The sequence below is a fragment of the Trachemys scripta genome, chromosome 2, assembly GCF_013100865.1.
Source record: "Trachemys scripta elegans isolate TJP31775 chromosome 2, CAS_Tse_1.0, whole genome shotgun sequence".
NCBI lineage: Eukaryota > Metazoa > Chordata > Testudines > Emydidae > Trachemys > Trachemys scripta.
Genome location: NC_048299.1, coordinates 282732682 through 282751963, shown reverse-complemented (window position 1 = coordinate 282751963; position 19282 = coordinate 282732682). Strand labels below are relative to the sequence as shown.

The window sequence follows — 19282 nt, the reverse complement described above, 5'->3', positions numbered from 1 at the left end:
AGCCTTCTTGGCAACAAGAGCACACTGACTCATATCCAGCTTCTGCTACCTAGCCACCTGGTCCCTAGTCTGTAGCAATGCATGGGATTCTTCCGTCATAAGTGCAGGACTCTGCACTTGTCCTTGTTGAACTTCATCAGATTTCTTTTGGCCAAATCCTTTAATTTGTCTAAGTCCCTCTGTATCCTGTCCCTACCCTCCAGTGTATCTACCACTCCTCCCAGTTCAGTATCATTTGCAAACTTGCTGAGGGTGTGAAGGACATAAATCCACACCGTGTAGAGGTCAAAGCATAGGGGTTTATTACACACAGCGCTGGCGGAGTGTCACCTGGCTTATTAGGCTCAGAGACACTGTCAATTAATTGATTACAATGAAATATATAGATTTTCCATGGGCGGGGGAAAGTGACGGGGTAGGCAGTTCCACACCCCGGGATAGGTTTTGCAGCAAGACAAGATAGCACAATAGCCAATGGTTAAAAGGTTACACAATGTCTCCGCCCATGGTCTCAAGTTAGCAAATTAACATTTGATTAATACTTTGATAAAATGTTATTAGTATAAAATATATATGTTGAATTCTGATTTGGGGTCCATAGGAATGGAGTAACTCCTTTGATTGTCCGACAGGTACATGTCTAGGGGATAAAGCAAAGAAACAGTGAAAGCATATGAAAATAGAGATTGTCTCCTTTATGTCTTAAGGCAGGGCATTGGTCCCTTGGAAGGGAGGTGGAAGGGTGCCATATCATTATAGTGACATGTGCCAATATTTCATAAACTCAAGGTTGGATCTGTGGGAAGACTGTTTTCCCTTCAGGAGAAACACAATAGGAACAGGGATCCTTTGTTCAATTTGAAACATTGGATGAAACATAATTATTCAGTTATTGCTTCAACATCTGGCATTTCTACTGACCAAGCAGATCTTAGTAAAGGCAATGTTATTTTGTTTACCCCAGCTTTCTCTTAGCTGATCACTATTAGTTAGGCCTCTGGTCTCCAGACCAAACTCTGGACTTCGGGTCTGAAAAAGAGCTGGCACAATCCATATATACCAGGTTGTTATATAACATGCACATGGATTTTAACCCTTCAGGGTGCAGTCCATGCCATCCTCCAGATCATTAATAAAAATACTGAACAAAACCGGCCCAGGACTGACCCTTGGGGCACTCCACTTGATACCGGCTGCCAGCTAGACATGGAGCCATTGATCACTACCTGTTGAGCCTGATGATCTAGCCAGCTTTCTATCCACCGTATAGTCCATTAATCCAGTCCATATTTCTTTAACTGCTGGCAAGAATACTGTGGGAGACCATATCAAAAGCTTTGCTAAAGTCAAGGAATAACACGTCCACTGCTTTCCCCTCATCCACAGAGCCAGTTATCTCATCATAGATGGCAATTAGGCCCTTGGTGAATCGATGCTGACTGTTACTGATCACCTTTTCCTCTTCTTGAAGTGCTTCAAAATTGATTCCTTGAGGACCTGCTCCATGATTTTTCCCCCCCCCAAGGACTGAGGTGAGGCTGACTGGCCTGTAGTTCCCTGGATCCTCCTCCTTCCCTTTTTTAACCATGGGCACTACATTAGCCTTTTTCCAGTCATCCAGGACCTCTCCCGATCACCATGAGTTTTCAAAGATAATGAAATGCAAATAATGCATTATTGCAAATAATGCAATCACATCCGCCAACTGCTTTAGCACCCTCGGATGCAGTGCATCCGGCCCTATGGACTTGTGCTCGTCCAGCTTTTCTAAATAGTTCTGAACCACTTCTTTCTCCACAGAGGGCTGGTCACCTCCACCCCATACTGTGCTGCCCAGTGCAGTAGTCTGGGAGCTGACCTTGTTCATGAAGACAGAGGCAAAAAAAGCATTGAGTACATTAGCTTTTTCCACATCCTCTGTCACTAGGTTGCCTCCCCCATTGAATTAGGGTCCCACACTTTCCTTGACCCCCTTCTTGTCACATGGGCCACAGCTGAGTGCTGATTGGGCTGCAAGCGGTCCACAGGTGAGAACCACTGATCTAGGCTGACTGTTTGCATAACACAGGTTATAGAATTTCACCCAAGAATTCTTGCATCAAGCCCATATGTTGTGGTTGAGCTAGCGCACGGTTTTCTAGAGAGCCAGTGTTGATTTAAAGATTTCCAAGTGATGAAGACCTGAGTACATCTTTTGGCAAATTGTTCCAGTGGTTAATTACACTCACTGGGGCTTGTCTATATGAACAGTTAGTAAATTTACAGCACAATAGTGTGCCATGCATTAAATAGCTGTGTGGATCCTGCTACAACACATTTAGTTCCATGGTGCACTTTGATTTATTTCACTTTGAAATGGGAGTAGATCAAAGTGGACTATGGAACTTTTAGTGCACTGCAGTTGGGTTCATATAGCAAGTTAGCACACTAGCCTGCCGAGCACTATAGACTTACACCCCAGCTTGCCATGCACTAACTGGTCATATAGACAAGCCCACTGTTAGAAATCGGCACCTTATTTCTAGTCTGAATTAATCTAGCTTTAGTTTGCCATCTTATTGTGTCTTTAATCTAGCAGACAAAAAGTCCTCTACTATCAGAAATATTCTCCTCCATGCAGAAATTCCAGGATTATAAACCCTGCTCTTTCACTTACTATCTCTAAAGCACCTGCTATGATGTACAAGAATCACACTCTCTCTCTTTTTCAATTTGCCATCTGTTAAATGGGACTCTTACTTATACCTCATAAGTTGCTGTGAGGCTACATTCATTAATGTACGTAAAGCAATTGAGATTCTCTCTCTTGGAAAGCATTCGAGATGGGTAAAATATTATTGAATCTTCTCTACCAAAATTAACTCCTTAGGTTCGAATTCAAGATTTCGAGTCACAAACTGCATGGCTCTGGGAGTCCTGCCCAGGGTGTTCACTAAATCTGTTTTCTGTTGCAGATATTTTAGCTATCCATTCAGACTACAGAGCCTCTGTTATTAACCGCATAAGCTCCAGGTAAGCCTTTTCCATTGTGTCACTAGCAGAAACCAACAGACATTGATATAATGTGGGGGAAAGCTCAGCAACCAGCTGGGCAGGGATCTCTCTACGCTCACTTATTCATCCTCAAGGCCGTGACATTGGATAGAAACAATAACTGAAATAAAAACTAGTGACCGATCATCATTCAGGACTAATATTAAAGTTGACCCGACAAGCTTTTTACTTGCCATGGCCCAAATTCCAGGCTTTTATGTTCTGATGTTGTCAAAAGTAGAACATTCCCTTGTATTCTTTGTGCCAGTTATGCTCTTGAGATTATGAAGTTGAGGATTGCTGGTTCTCTCTAATATGTTTTTAATTTCAAATTTATGAAAAGTTTCTTTATGTATTTTTATTAGAAGGCTGATTTTTGTTAGCGAGAGCCCACATTAAAAAGAATTCTGTATAGTTTAAGACAGAGGATTCAGGACTCCACCCTTGTAGTAAGCAAAATTCCACTTTTATTATTATTTACTAAAAACAAGCAATAAAAATGCAGGTCACATTACAACACCACCATGCACTTCTTTAGCTCACACATTGCACTGTAAAACCAACTAAAGTTCACATTATGGGGAGTTTTACCTTTATTCAGTTTACTGCATTCGTTATTTTAGTTACAGGAACAGATTTAACTTAGGCAAAAGTTTATTATTGTATTTGTTTTAAGAAAGATGTTAAAACTTAAGTTATTTACTAGAAATTCTTTTCAAACTGCAGGGGTTTTCAGATGATAACTTCGTATATGTTACATCAGGGTAGGCAACCTATGGCACGCATGTCGCTTTTCAGTGGCACCCATACTGCTCGGGTCCTGGCCACTGGTCCAGGGGGCTCTGCATTGTAATTTAATTTTAAATGAAGCTCCTTAAACATTTTAAAAACCTTATTTACTTTGCATACAACAATAGTTTAGTTATATATTATAGACTTATAGAAAGACCTTCTAAAAAAGTTAAAATGTATTACTGGCATGTGAAACCTTAAATTAGAGTGAATAAATGAAGACTCAGCACACCACTTCTGAAAGGTTGCTGACCCCTGTGTTACATGATTTTTAGCCAGTTTTAAGGTGGACTATCTTAGGGTACGTCTATACTACCCACCGGCTTGGGCAAATAGCGTAGCTGAAGTTGCATATCTTGGTTCCAACCACCCCGTTAGTGTACCCAGGCCTTAGATGTTGTTCCAATTAAGCTTTTAATACTAGTGTGGAGTAATGCTTAATTTCTGTCTGGATGTAGATCCAGTTACAATTCCTTAGTTTGGCTTGACACAGTTCGTCTCCCATGGACTAGTTTTGGGTACTAGGTGCATCGCTAGTCTCCTTTTTGATTCAGTTCTCTGCAGGAACTGGTGGACATCTTTGTATGTCCTAAACAGTCCCCTTTTTTAGGTGTAGATGTTCTTTGTTCTGGGGGTAATTCTGCCTCTCACTAAAATATTGAGTTGTCAGATCTCAGCTTCTGCTGAACAATGTCTCAGAAGAACTTTAAACTTCCATCCTGGCACTTTCCCTGAATATTCTTTGTAACTACATACTGGCTAGTCTAGTAGCTAGCTTTAAACCTGTTAATCTTAACCTCATGTTTACATTCCGCTTTCCTTCTGTTTCTCCTTTTTGTAAGAAAGGTGCAAATGGCTTCCTCTTATTTAAGACTATTTTGGTTATTATACCTTTTTATAGGATGAGTTGATGCACTATTTTTGTTAGAATTAATGTGACACTGTTTAGTTTTATCTGACAAAGCTAAAATTATACTTTTTTTTAACTTTATTTGTTTCTACACTTTTTTCCTCAACACTTGTATCAACCTATCATATGCTAATTGTAGTCACTTGTTCTAGATTAAGTATCACCTCCTTGGTCTTTAGGCTTTTCCCCTTCTGTTCACAGCCCTTTATGACACCTTAATGGGAGAGGACATCTGTCCTTGCCCTTCATGACTGATTCTTTGGGTGGGGGTTGAAGCTTCAGAAACTCCTTAACATGACAAGTGCTGCTGAATAATTAGGGGGTGTGATGGGTGTGACGGGTTGGATCACAGAAACCCCCTGGGGAGCTGCCACCCGATGTGCAAAGACTACCCCTGCTTCTGCTTTCCCTGCCAGCTCAGGACTCCAGCACCCTGTCTTGCTGAGCCAGACACTCCCGTCTGGCTCCAGACACAGACCCAGGGTCTGAATCACTTGTCCCAAAGCTGCAAGTTTACCCAAAAGCAGCTCACAGTAGTGTGCTTGTCTCTAGCACTCAGATGCCCAACTCCCAATGGGGTCTAAACCCAGATAAATCCGTTTTACCCTGCATAAAGCTTATGCAGGGCAAACTCATAAATTGTTCGCCCTCTATAACACTGATAGAGAGATATGCACAGTTGTTTGCTCCCCCAGGTATTAATACATACTCTGAGTAAATTACTAAATAAAAAGTGATTTTATTAAATACAGACAGTAGGATTTAAGTGGTTCAAAGTAGTAACAGACAGAACAAAGTAAGTCACCAAGCAAAATAAAATAGAATGCGCAAATCTATGCCTAATCAAACTAAATACAGATAATCTCACCCTCAGAGATGTTTCAGTAAGTTTTTCTCAGACTGGACACCTTCCAGGCCTGGGCACAATTCTTTCCCCTGGTACAGCTCTTGTTGCAGCTCAGGTGGTAGCTAGGGGATTCTTCATGATGGCTTCTCTCCCTCTCTCTTCTCTTCCCCCCCCTTTATATATCTTTTGCATAAGGCGGGAACTCTTTGTCTCTCTGGGTTTCCACCCCCCCTCACTGGAAAAGCACCAGGTTAAAGATGGATTCCAGTTCAGGTGACATGATCACATGTCACTGCAAGACTTCATTACTCACTTGCCAGCACACACATATACAGGAAGACTCACAGGTAAATACAGCCATCTGCAGACAATGGGAGTCATCAAGATTCCAAACCATCATTAATGGTCCACACTTTACACAATTACAATAGGCCCTCAGAGTTACATTTTATATTTCTAGTTTTAGATACAAGAGTGGTACATTTATACAAATCAGATGATCATACTCAGTAGATTATAAGCTTTGTAATGATACCTTACAAGAGACCTTTTGCATGAAGCATATCCCAGTTACGTTACATTCACTTATTACCGTATTTTCTCTAAAACCAGCTCAGTTACATTATATTGACTTATTATCAAGTTTTTATAAAACCATATAGACTGCACGTCGTCACAATGGGTTGTCACCCCTGGGGTGTAGTCTAGGAGCTGTGCCCACCGCTGGGCCCCTCTAACTACTCAGTTGGGTTGGCCCTGCTCACCCTGGTTGGGGACACAGCCAGCCTAACCCAGGCCCTGTTATCACCCAACATGACAGCAGGTGGTGCCACATACCCAAATTGAACTAGCTGAGAGAGCAGCTTCACCAAAGCCACTCAAATACATGCAGCAGACAATTTCCCAGCTTTCCAGACTCTTTTCTTCTCTCACCCACCCCACACACACACTGGAGCATAAACCCAAAATTATACCATCTTATGCTGCACAGGAAACTGTTCAGTGTAAGCTCCTAAAATTTGCCCCTTCCCCTAATGTGGAGAGGAACATGCAACAGCCTTTGCCCTTTGAACTAAGATTCCCATACGCTTCACTCCACCTCACTGGCTTAGATAAAGCAAAAACAAGTGTATTAACTACACAAGATAGATCATAAGTGATAGCAAACAGATCAAAACAGATTACTTAGCAAATAAACAAAAACACAAACTAAGCTTAATATAATAAATAGAATGGATATGAATAGCAGATTCTCACCCTAAGAGATGATACAAGCAGGCTCCAGCTTCTTAAGGGGAAGCTGCACTTGCTCTACAGCTTGGAATCCCCAGGTGTCTCATTCATAGGCTAGAAATCTCTTTAGCCTGGGTCCAGCACTTCCTCCAGTTCAGTCTTTGTTCCTCAGGTGTTTCCAGGAGTCTTCTTGTGTGGGGAGTGAAGAACACCAGATGATGTCACTGTGATGGGTTCAGTTACAGACACCCCCTTGGGACTGTTACTTGATGTGCTGAAACTACCACTGAGCCCATTTTCCACTGCCAGCTTGGGACTCCAGAACCCTGTCTTGTTGACCCAGACACACTCTGTTTGCTGTAACACAGAGCCAGGTCTGGTCCACGCCCCTAGAGCTGCAGACTTTAATCAAAACTGCTCAGCAAGTCACTTATCTCTAGCACACAGACACCCAGTTCCCAATGGGATCCAAACCACAAATAAATCCGTTTTACTCTGTATAAAGCTTGCACAGGGTAAACTCATAAATTGTACGACCTCTATAACACTAATAGAGAGAGAGATGCACAGCTGTTTGCTCCCCTAGGTATTAATCATTTATCCTGGGTTAATTAATAAACAAAAGTGATTTTATTAAGAATAAAAAGTAGGATTTAAGTGGTTTCAAATAATAACAGAACAAAGTCTTGCATCTGAAGAAGTGAGGTTCTTACCCACGAAAGCTTATGCTCCCAATACTTCTGTTAGTCTCAAAGGTGCCACAGGACCCTCTGTTGCTTTTTACAGATTCAGACTAACACGGCTACCCCTCTGATACAGAACAAAGTAAGTTACCAAGCAAAATAAAACAAAACATGCAAGTCTAAGCCTAATATATTTAAGAAACTGAATACAGGTAAATCTCACCTTCAGAGATTGTTCGAATAAGCTTCTTTCACAGACTAGACTTCTTCCTAGTCTGGGCCTAAATCCCTTCCCCTGGTACAGTTTCTTGTTAGTTCCAGCTCAGGTGGCAACTTGGGGATTTCTCATGACTGACAGCTCCCTTTGTTTTATTTCGCCCCCTTTTATATCTTTGGCACAAGGCAGGAATCCTCTCTCTGGGTTCCCACCCTTTCTTCTAAACGGAAAAGCACCAAGTTTAAGAGGGATTCTAGTATCATGTGACATGTTCTGTGAGACTTCATTACTCACTGGCTGGCACCCATGTATACAGGAAGGCTTACAAGTAAGCAGAGCCATTTACAACCAATTGTCCTAGTTAATGGGAGCCATCAAGCTTCCAAGCCACTATTAATGGCCTACACTTTGCATAGTTACAATAGGACTTCAGAGTAATACGTTGTATTTCTAGCTTCAGATACAAGCATGATACATTCATACAAATAGGAAGAACACACTCAGTAGATTATAAGCTTTGTAATGATACCTTTTGCATAAAGCATATTCCAGTTACGTTATATTTATACTCATAAGCATATTTCCATAAACATATGGAGTGCAAAGTTAGAGTCACGCCCTGCATTATATAGCTTTTGCATATGGTGGGAACCCTTTGTTTCAAAGCTTGATTCCCAGACCAGTCTGTGGAAAAATACTGACATCCCAAGATGGAGTCCAGCATCATGTGGTCTGACCACATGTCCTTGTAGGTCATAGCAGCCTTTACTCACAGGGTTGTTTGGAGTGTTCTCAAGAAGGCTCATCACCAGATGGGAGATAAGCTTCTTCTAAGGCCTATTGGTGGTTTTTTTTTTTTTTTTTTTTAATGGCCCATTGCCCTGAATAGACCCTTCCCTACCCACTATCTAGACTGAAAGCATCTTGTCTAGTGGGCGTTACCCAGGTGTACCTACATTTGAAATATAGATACAGTCAGTCAATATTCATAACTTCAGATAAATGATTTATGCATATAAATAGGATAATCATATTCAGCAAATCATAACTTTTCCAATGACACCTCACATGACTTACCTTGCATAAAATACATCATAATTATGTCATTATAATATCACTATGAAGAATATGGGATGCACTGCCGCAGTGGGTATTTAGGGTCCCACAAGGGCTGAGCTGTTAATAAAATCCTTGCTTAGTGATGCAACATTAAACATGTTTTGCAGTTTGTGTCAAGTTATTGCTGGTTTACTCCAGTTGTAACAGCCACCATTGAAAATATTTAAACAGCTTGTTAAACTTTTTCCCCCTCTTTTCCTGTGTGTTTAAGCATTTAAAACTTAAAGAATTAAGTAAGGCTTTTATTTAAAGAATTTTCCTTATTCCCTTTCCTGTTTGCTGTATATGGGATGTGTTTGATCACAGAACCCTCCTTGGGACTGTCCCCTGATGTACTGAGACTACCTCTGAGCCCATTTTCTTTGCCAGTGTGGGCCTCCAGAACCCTGCCTTGTTGAGCCAGACACGCCAGTCGACTCCAACACAGACCCAGGGTCTGAACCACACGCCCCAAAGCTGCAGACTTAACTGAAAACAGCTTAAGAAGTGCTCATCTCTAGCACCCAGAGACCCAGCTCCTAATGGGAGCTAAATCCTAAATAAATCAGTTTTTCTCTGTATAAAGCTTATACAGGGTAATAAATTGTTCGCCCTCTATAACTGATAGAGAAAGAGATGCAGAGCTGTTTGCTCCTCCAGATATTAATTAATTTGGGTCAATTTAATAAGCAAAAGTGATTATATTAAATTAGGATTTAAGTGGTTCCAAGCAATAACAGACAGAGCAAAGTAAGTTACCAATCAAAATAAAACAAAACACGCAAGTCTAAGCCTAACACATTAAGAAACTGATTATAGATGAAATCTCACCCCCTGGAATGTTCCAATAAGCTTCTTTCACAGACTGGACTCCTTCCTAGTTTGGGGCCAGCAATCATTCACACCTACATAGTTACTGTCCTTTGTTCCAGTTTCTTTCAGGCATCTCTTGGGGGTGGAAAGGCCATCTCTTGAGCCAGCTGAAGACAAAATGGAGAGGCTTCCAGGCCTTTTATGTTCTGTTGCTTGTGGGCAGAAACCCCTTTGTTCTTCTGTGCAAAGTCACAGCAACAAGATGGAGTTTGTAGCCAACTGGGCAATTCACATGTCCATGATGATTCAGCTTTTTGCAGGCTGACGCCATTGTTTACATGTTAGTTTGAATGTTCCCAGGAAAGCTCAGATGTGGATTGGCATCTCCCAAAGTCCATTGTCCAGTTAAGTGTTTCTTGATAGGACTATTCTCAGTAAGTGCCCATTCTCAAGAAGCTGACCAAATTCTTCACTGAGGCTACTTAGAATCAAATGCATTGAGATACAAGTACATAGCCAATATTCATAACTTCAAATACAAAAATGATACACACATACAGACAGCATAATCATAACCAGCAAAGTACAACCTTTCCATAGACATCCCACTTGACCTCCTCTGTACAAGACCTGGTGCAACCATAGGACCTTGGTTACAACAATGATCTGTACGGTCACAGTTCATGTCAATAACATGCAGTATAGTCTTTTATAGCAGAAGATCCCTGATTGAAAGTCTTAGATCATATTAAAGATGGTATTAAGTCTCCCTTTTGGGGGAAAGAGAGAGAGTTAAGATGGTCTTCGGTAGTTGTTGTTGAAGTCCAATCATCTTTTCTTTAAGACAAAGCCAGACAACTTGCTGAAATATGGAGAGAAAAGAGCAGCTTCTGTCTCTAACGCTTTCTTTCCCTTGCAGTCCAGTTGCTGGGAAATGATAGGCCCAGCACATAGTCTTATCAGCCACTCTTAAGAGTTGGCAAACTTTTACCAGCATTGGGCTATTTAGGACATTACTTTTGCTGTGACCAGGGAAGCAGCTAATATTGCAAAAGCTGGAGCTTTCTTGGAGGCTAAATAAGACTCTTATCAGACAAAAAGAAGACATGAAAGAGGAGAAAAAGGGTGGGGAAAGAAAATGGCACTCTGGGGAGGGGGAGCGGAACCCAGAGTGCAGAATCTAGGTGGTGGTCAAGATTTAGTTGAAGCTGGTGGATGGGGTGATGTCTCTGGCTTGATCTGGTCAGGACACCTTTCAAGATCAGGACGATAAAGTCTCAGTGGTGTCTTAGTGGATCCCAGGACACTAGTAGCAGCCATGATGGTGAAACTTCCTCCTCCTAATTCACTGTCCTGTTGTCTGTCACAGTGGCAACCCATGACACTTCCAGGAACTTGAGGACATCTTGTTCAACTTCTTTAACTTAAGAAATCCAGTGTGTCTCCAAATTTTGCTTGCTTTCATAAACAATTTTTGTATAATGCACTGAATTGGCTTCAGTTCCTCCTCCTCCTAATTTGATATTGCTAACTAGTCACCTTGATTGGGATCCACACATACAAGGACTCAAAGAGGAAGAACATTTACTTACAGTGGTTCTTAGAGATATTTTGTTCATTTGTTCCTATGATCCATCCCCCCCACCCCCATCCCTATTTCTGAGTCTTATCCTAATAGGGTTTCTGAATTGAAAGACAGTTGGAGAGGCACAAAGATATGTAGGGTACAGGCATGCCCCAATAGACACTGCTGGTCAAAAATTCTGACCTCTCATGAGGTGCATGTGTACCTTGGGAGGGATCCACGCAGATAAATCATCTCAAACTGCAGTTATTGTAAGGTAAGTAGCTGTTCTTTTCATGTACAACTTTAACTCTGACCACTATGTGTGTGTATCAACAGACAACATCAAAGTATCACATTCCTTATCATGTATAATATGAATCATTCTATTCAAAGAACACCATAACCACTAACCATCCCTTCCACACAACAAAAACAGATAAATACAAATAAACAAAAGGACGCGTGACAAATGGAGAGATGATACTGTTGAGTATCCAGTCTAGAGGTGACAGATTCTTCCTAGAAGGGGGGAGGGGGAAGTGAGGCACAAGGCCCCCCCCTCCATGGTTCCACCCTTGCCCCCCTCTTTCCCCCAAGGCTTTGCCCCCCAGCCAAGCTGGAGCTGGGCCCCTCCACCTGCTTGGGTGGGGACAGCTGAGAGCAGCCGCCTGTGCCCCCCACCCAGGGCAGGTGGAGGATCCGTGGCTCCCACAGGTGTCCGCGCGGCTCTTACCCCAACCTAGCTCCGGCTTCCAGGCTGGCCTGGGGGCGGGGCCTTGGGCCAAAGAGTAGTAGCCAGGCCATGGTAAGAGCTGCAGACCCACCATCTGCCCTGGGCAGGGGGCCCAAGGTGTAGGGACATGGATCGGGGGCTGCTCTTGGGCCCCGCTACCCTGTGCTGGTGGAGGGTCTGCGGCTCCCCACAGCTGCCCAGGCTCCCTGCGCTGAGCTCCAGCTTCTGGCCTGGCTGGGGGGTGGGCCCATGGGGGGAAAAAGAGGGGCTGGGGGCCGGGCCTGGCCTGGCCTGTGGCGAAAAGCGGACTGGCCAGACCTGTCCACTTTCAAAAGCGGGAGGGCCAATATGGCCCCTTCGCCTCCCCTATTCTGGTGCCCCCAATCCAGTCACCCAAAAGGTCATTACCATGACATTGCAATGTAGTTAAAAATAGTGATTTTATTTTTGTAATGAAGGTTTTTTAATTTGAACTGACTTTTAAAAAAATTAAATTAGTTTTATGTATGTGTTCTTAGCGATTTACTTCTATCATAAATTCCTAACAAAGATATTTTGCTCTTGTTTCTTTGCTTAGTTTTGTAACTGTTAGTAAGAAGGAAAAATGTTTCCATGTCATTAACTAGCTTGGTTGGAGACCTCACAATAATCTAGTTATTTGAGCATGATAGGGTGTGGCTGGGTCATGACAAATGCTAAGATTAGGTCGCAGAAGTCATGGAATATGACTTTCAGCCACCTCTGTGACATTGAGGAACCCCCAGCTGCCCGGCCTCTGTGGGCGGTGGGACCCTCCGCAGCTCATAGCCGGCGGTGGCAGAGGGACCCTGGAGCTGTTCAGCAGCCACGAGTGGAGGGCCCCTCCCCCCCCAACTCCCCAGCCGCCACTGCTGGTAACGGCCCCCTGCAGATCCCCAGACTCTGTTGCTGGCAGGGCCCCCCCCGCAGTTTTCCTGCCTCCGCGGGCAGTGAGGGACCCCCCCCCCCTGCAGCTCCCAGCCCCACAGGGCAGTGGGGGGGGAAATCCTCCCAGCTACTGGGCAATCGGATCCTTGCAGCTCCCAGCCGCTGTGGCAGGGAGTGGGAGGGGCAGGGTGCTGTACCCTCCTCCCTCTGCATTTCGTCAGGGATGTTTTTAGTAAAAGTCAGGGACAGGTCATGGCTTCTGTGATTTTTTTGTTTATTGCCTGTGACCTGTCCCTGACTTTTACTAAAAACGTCCCTGACAAAACTGTAGTATTAGTCCTGAACCGCTCCTTGGGAGTGAAATCTGGGGTTAGAAGTTACCTTCATGAGATTCCCAGGGTTGAGATACAGGGTTTTGCAGTGAAATTGGGCACTGAGAGTTACAACTTTGATTCTTGCCTTTCAGACGACGAGTGACAATTGAGGAAATTTTACCCCCCTCTACCCCCCCTCATGCCTTGGACCTTCTAAAGAGGCTCTTAGTATTTAACCCTGATAAACGGCTGACCGCAGAAGAGGCCCTGCAACATCCCTATGTGAAAAGGTGAGGGCAATGCCAGTGTGAAATTTCCCAACCCCCCTTCCCCCCTCCAAGCCTCTTGTGTGGCTGCTACCAGCACAAATTTCCCTTTGTACCACGTGAAATGGTGAAAGGTAATGGTAGTTTTCAATCCGCTTTCTTCTACTCTTCATGTGAGAAGGTGAAGGTGCCTTAGTATGTGATATTTCAGATATATCTCTCTCTGTTGTAGCTCTCGGTGGTTTCTGATGTGTCACTCTTTCATGTATAATGGGAGTATAATTAACACCAGTCAACCTGGCTTTATGGAAAATAGATCTTGTCAAACTTGATCTAATTTTTTTATGAGATTACACATTTGGTTAATAAAGATAATTGTGCAGATGAAAGATACTTAGGCCTGAATGCACAAAAGGAGTTAGGTGCCTAAGTCCTGGTTTCGGCAGCACTGTAATGCACCCTTGCCCCCCACCAAACCCTGCAGGTGCCTAAATTCACTCAGCACCTAAATTTTTTGAGTAAAAGTTCCCTTGGTGCATGTGTTTCTGCCTCTGCGCATGTGCACTGCTGCCTCCCTCCAGGCATCTAGATGCCTGTTTCTTAGCTGAGCCACAGAGCAATTCACAGACCAGGGGAAAATAGATGTTTGGCCGTTTAAGTTCTGTGCAGGGCCTGATTGGGTAGGTATAATCAGAGGCTGCCTACCAGATCAGGGCTCTCAGGTGAGTTCACACAAACTATTTGGGGAGGAAGAGGAAGAAGACTTCCCTCATAAATTCTAGTCCAGTGGTTAGGGTACTCACCTAGGATGTGGGAGACTCTAGGTTCAAGTACCCCCCTCCACCTATAGGGGAGAAGAGATTTGAACTAGGATCAATTATATTCAATATTTTTATCAAAGATCAGGAAGTAAATATAAAATTGCTGATAAAATTTGCAGCTGATATAAAAGTTGACAATGTGATAAATAATGATGATAGATAAATGATGATGAGGACAGGGCAGGTAAAGCTTTGAAATCTGGACCCATTTAAATAAAATGTTTTAATAAAGCCAAATGCAAGATTATATCTCTAGAAACAAAGAATGCAGGCCATATTTACAGAATCCAGGGCTGTATCCTGGACAGCAATTACTAGGGGTAATAGTGAACAAGCAACTCCACATAAGCTTCCAGTGAAATGCTGTGGCAGAAAGGACTAATGCGATCCTTGGATGCATAAACCGGAGCAGGAGTAAGGAGGTGATTTTTACCTTTGTATACAGTGTTGGTGAGATTGATATTGGAAAACTGTCCAGTTCTGGAGTCCTCTTTTAAAAAGGGATGTCAAAATATTGGAGAGGGTGCAGAGAGGAGATAAAAAATTATTTGAGGGGTGGAAAAATGTCTTTCAGTGAGAGACATTGCCCTGGTCTACACTATGAGTTTAGGTCGAATTTAGCAGCGTTAGATCGATTTAACCCTGCACCCGTCCACACAATGAAGCCATTTTTGTTGACTTTAAGGGCTCTTAAAATCAATTTCTGTACTCCTCCCCGATGAGGGGATTAGCGCTGAAATCAACATTGCCGGGTTGAATTTGGGGTAGTGTGAACACAATTCGACGGTATTGGCCTCCGGGAGCTATCCCAGAGTGCTCCATAGTGACCGCTCTGGACAGCACTTTCAACTCATATGCACTAGCCGGGTACATAGCAAAAGCCCCGGGAACTTTTGAATTTCATTTCCTGTTTGGCCAGTGTGGCGTGCTCATCAGCACAGGTGACCATGCAGTCCCAGAATCTCAAAAGAGCTCCAGCATGGACCGAATGGGAGGTACTGGATATGATTGCTGTTTGGGGAGACGAATCTGTGCTAGCAGAACTCTGTTCCAAAAGACGAAATCCCAAAATATTTGAAAAAAATCTCCAAGGACATGATGGACAGCGGCTACAACAGGGACCCACAGCAGTGCAGCGTGAAAATTAAGGAGCTCAGGCAAGCCTACCAAAAAACAAGAGGCAAATGGCCACTCCGGGTCAGACCCCCAGACATGCCGCTTCTATGATGAGCCGCATGCAATTCTAGGGGGCCCCTACCACTACCCCACCCCTGCCCTGGCCACCTGCAAGTGGGGAGTCTCATGCACAGGGATGAGGATTTTTGGGACGAGGAGGATGAGGATAGCGCACAGCACGCAAGCAGAGAAATCATTCTCCCCAACAGCCAGGAACTATTTATCACCCTGAAGCCAATACCCTCCCAAGGCGGGCTCACAGACCATGAAGCCGGAGAAGGCACTTCTGGTGAGTGTACCTTTGTAAATATAATGCATGGTTTAAAAGAGAGCCTGTTTAATGATTAATTTGCCCTGAAGGCTTGGGATGCATTCGCGGCCAGTACAGCCCCTCCTTTTAAATGGCCAACCCGACGGGTGCTTGGTATGGGAAAGGAGGGTGCTGCTGTTTGAAACAATCCTCACATGTTACGAAGGTTGAAGAAACCAAAAGACTGTGGCTTACCATGGCTGCCTGCAAGACAAATTCTGTTTCCCGACCCTGTGTGTGTGATCTCTCACACCAAACTGGCAGGCCCTCAATATAAGAGGCAAAATGCGACCTTGTACCGAAAACACATGTGCTATGTAATCTTAACAGCTTGGTTCACCGTGAAAGAGTCTACCCATTGTTCTCTAAAATGTCTTTTTAAATACTACTCTGCCTTTTTTTCCTCCCGCAGCTGCAAATGTTTCAACGCTTCCACTATCATCTCCGTCCCAGAGGCTAGCTCAGATAAGAAGGCGAAAAAAACGCACTCGCGATGAAATGTTCTGAGCTCCATGCAGTCCTACTGCACTGAAAGAGCTCAGCAGAATGCATGGAAGCAAATAATGTCAGAGTCCAGGAAAGCAGAAAATGAACATGAGGACAGGAGGGACGAGCGAGATGAGAGGTGGCGGGAGCAAGATGAGAGGTGTTGGCAGCGCAATGAGAGGAGGCAGGATGCAATGCTGAGGCTACTGGGGGATCAAACTGATATGCTTCGGCATCTGGTGAAGCTGCAGGAAAGGCAGCAGGAGCACAGACCGGCACTGCCACCCCGTGTAACCGCACGCCCTCCTCCCCAAGTTCCATAGCCTCCTCACCCACACACCCAAGAACGCGGGTGCGGCTCTGGGCTCCCAACCACTCCACCCCAGAGGACTGCCCAAGCAACAGAAGGCTGGCATTCAATAAGTTTTGAAGTGCAGTGTGACCTTGTCCTTCCCTCATCCACCACCCCACCCAGTGTTTCTCTCCTCCCCCACCCCTCCCGGGCTACCTTGGCAGTTATCCCCCTATTTGTGTGATGAAATAATAAAGAATGCATGATTTTGAAACAATAATGACTTTATTGCCTCTGCAAGCGGTGATCAAAGGGGGGAGGGCGGTTGGTTTACAGGGAAGTAGAGTGAACCAAGGGGGTGGGTTTTCATCAAGGAGAAACAAACAGAACCGTCACACCGTAGCCTGGCCAGTCATGAAACTGGTTTTCAAAGCTTCTCTGATGTGCAGCCCACCCTGCTGTGCTCTTCTAATCGCCTTGATGTCTGGCTGCGCGTAATCAGCGGCCAGGCGATTTACCTCAACCTCCCATCCTGCCATAAACATCTCCTCCTTACTCTGAGATATTGTGGAGCACACAGCAAGTGGCAATAACAATTGGAATATTGGTTTCGCTGAGGTCTAATTGAGTCAGTAAACTGCACCAGCACGCTTTTAAACGTCCAAATGCGCATCTACCACCATTCTGCATTTGCTCACCTATAGTTGAACAATTCCTTACTACTGTCTAGGATGCCTGTGTATGGCTTCATGAGCCATGGCATTAAGGGGTAGGCTGGGTCCCCGAGGATAACGATAGGCATTTCAACGTCCCCAACAGTTATTTTCTGGTCTGGGAAGTAAATCCCTTCCTGTAGCTGTTCAAACAGACCAGAATTCTTGAAGATGCGAGCGTCATGTACCTTTCCCGGTCATCCCATGTTGATGTTGGTGAAATGTCCCTTGTGATCCTCCAGTGCTTGCAGTACTTTTGAAAAGTACCCCCTGCGGTTTATGTACTAGCTGTCAAGGTGGTCCAGTCCAAAGATAGGGATATGCGTTCCGTCTATCGTCCCACCACAGTTAGGGAATCCCATTGCAGCAAAGCCATCCACTATGACCTGCACATTTCCCAGAGTCACTACCCTTGATAGCAGCAGCTCAGTGATTGCATTGGCTACTTGGATCACAGCAGCCCCCACAGTAGATTTACCCACTCGAAATTGATTCCCGACTGACCGGTAGCTGTCTGGCGTTGCAAGTTTCCAGAGGGCTCTCGCCACTCATTTGTGAACTGTGAGGGCTGCTCTCATCTTGGTATTCTTGTGCTTCAGGGTAGGGGAAAGCAAGTCACAAAGTTCCATTAAAGTGCCTTTACGCATGCGAAAGTTTCGCAGCCAATGGGAATCATCCCAGACTCGCAACACTATGCGGTACCACCAGTCTGTGCTTGTTTCCCGGGCCCAGAATCGGCGTTCCACGGCATGAACCTGCCCCATTACCACCATGATGTCCAAATTGCCAGGGCCCATGCTTTGAGAGACATCTGAGTCCAGGTCCTCATCACTATTGTGATTGCGCTGTGATTGTCTCCTTGCCTGCTTTTGCAGGTTCTAGTTCTGCACATGCTGCAGGATAATGCATGAGGTGTTTACAATGCTCACAACAGCAACGGTGAGCTGAGCGGGCTCCATGCTTGCCGTGGTGTGGCGTCTGCAGGAGAGCAGAGTTGCAGCGGAAGCGGTGGATGACGACGGATGCCATGAGAATAGATGTTTATACCTAACGACGAGAGGACCTGCAAGGTGGATTCATGGCACCAGGAGAGCAGAGTTGCAGCAGAAGCGGTGGTTGGATGACAACAGTTAGCAGTCCTACTGCACCGTCTGCTGAAAGCGGTATGGCGTCTGCATGGAAAAAAGGCGTGAAACAATTGTCTGCCGTTGCTTTCATGGAGGGAGGGGCGACTGACGACACGTACCCAAAACCACCTGCGACAATGTTTTTGCCCCATCAGGCATTGGGAGCTCAACCCAGAATTCCAGTGCACAGCGGAAACTGCGGGAACTATGGGATAGCTACCCACAGTGCAATGCTCTGAAAGTCAATGCTAGCCACAGTACTGTGGACGCACTCTGCCGACTTAATGCGCTTAGTGGGGACACACACAATCAACTGTATAAAATCGCTTCCTAAAAATCAACTTCTATAAATTCAACCTAATTTTGTAGTGTAGACATGCCCTTAGTGAGCTCAATCCATTTAATTTATCAAAAAGATTAAGAACTGAACATAAGAAAGGCCGTACCGGGTAAGATCAAAGGTCCATCTAGCCCAGCATCCTGTCTACCAACAGTGGCTAATGCCAGGTGCCCCAGAGGGAGTGAACCTAATAGGCAATGATCAAGTGATCTCTCTCCTGCCATCCATCTCCATCCTCTGACAGACAGAGGCTAGGGACATCATTCCTTACCTGTCCTGGCTAATAGCCATTAATGGACTTAACCACCATGAATTTATCCAGTTCTCTTTTAAACTCTGTTATAGTCCTAGCCTTCACAACCTCCTCAGGTAAGGAGTTCCACAAGTTGACTGTGCGCTGCGTGAAGAAGAACTTCCTTTTATTTGTTTTAAACCTGCCACCTATTAATTTAATTTGATGACCCCTAGTTCTTGTATTATGGGAATAAGTAAATAACTTTTCCTTATCCACTTTCTCCACATCCCTCATGATTTTATATACCTCTATCATATCCCCCCTTAGTCTCCTCTTTTCCAAGCTGAAGAGTCCTAGCCTCTTTAATCTC

General features: G+C 44.4%; 1 protein-coding gene across 1 annotated transcript in view; it reads left to right on the top strand.

Annotated features, from left to right (window-relative positions):
• Positions 1-19282, top strand: part of MAPK15 (mitogen-activated protein kinase 15) — a gene marked incomplete in the record, with an annotated part of 78964 nt that overhangs the window by 18419 nt on the left and 41263 nt on the right. The window contains 2 exon segments of the mRNA XM_034763815.1: positions 2955-3012; positions 13299-13436. Coding sequence (XP_034619706.1) covers positions 2955-3012; positions 13299-13436 — 196 coding nt within the window.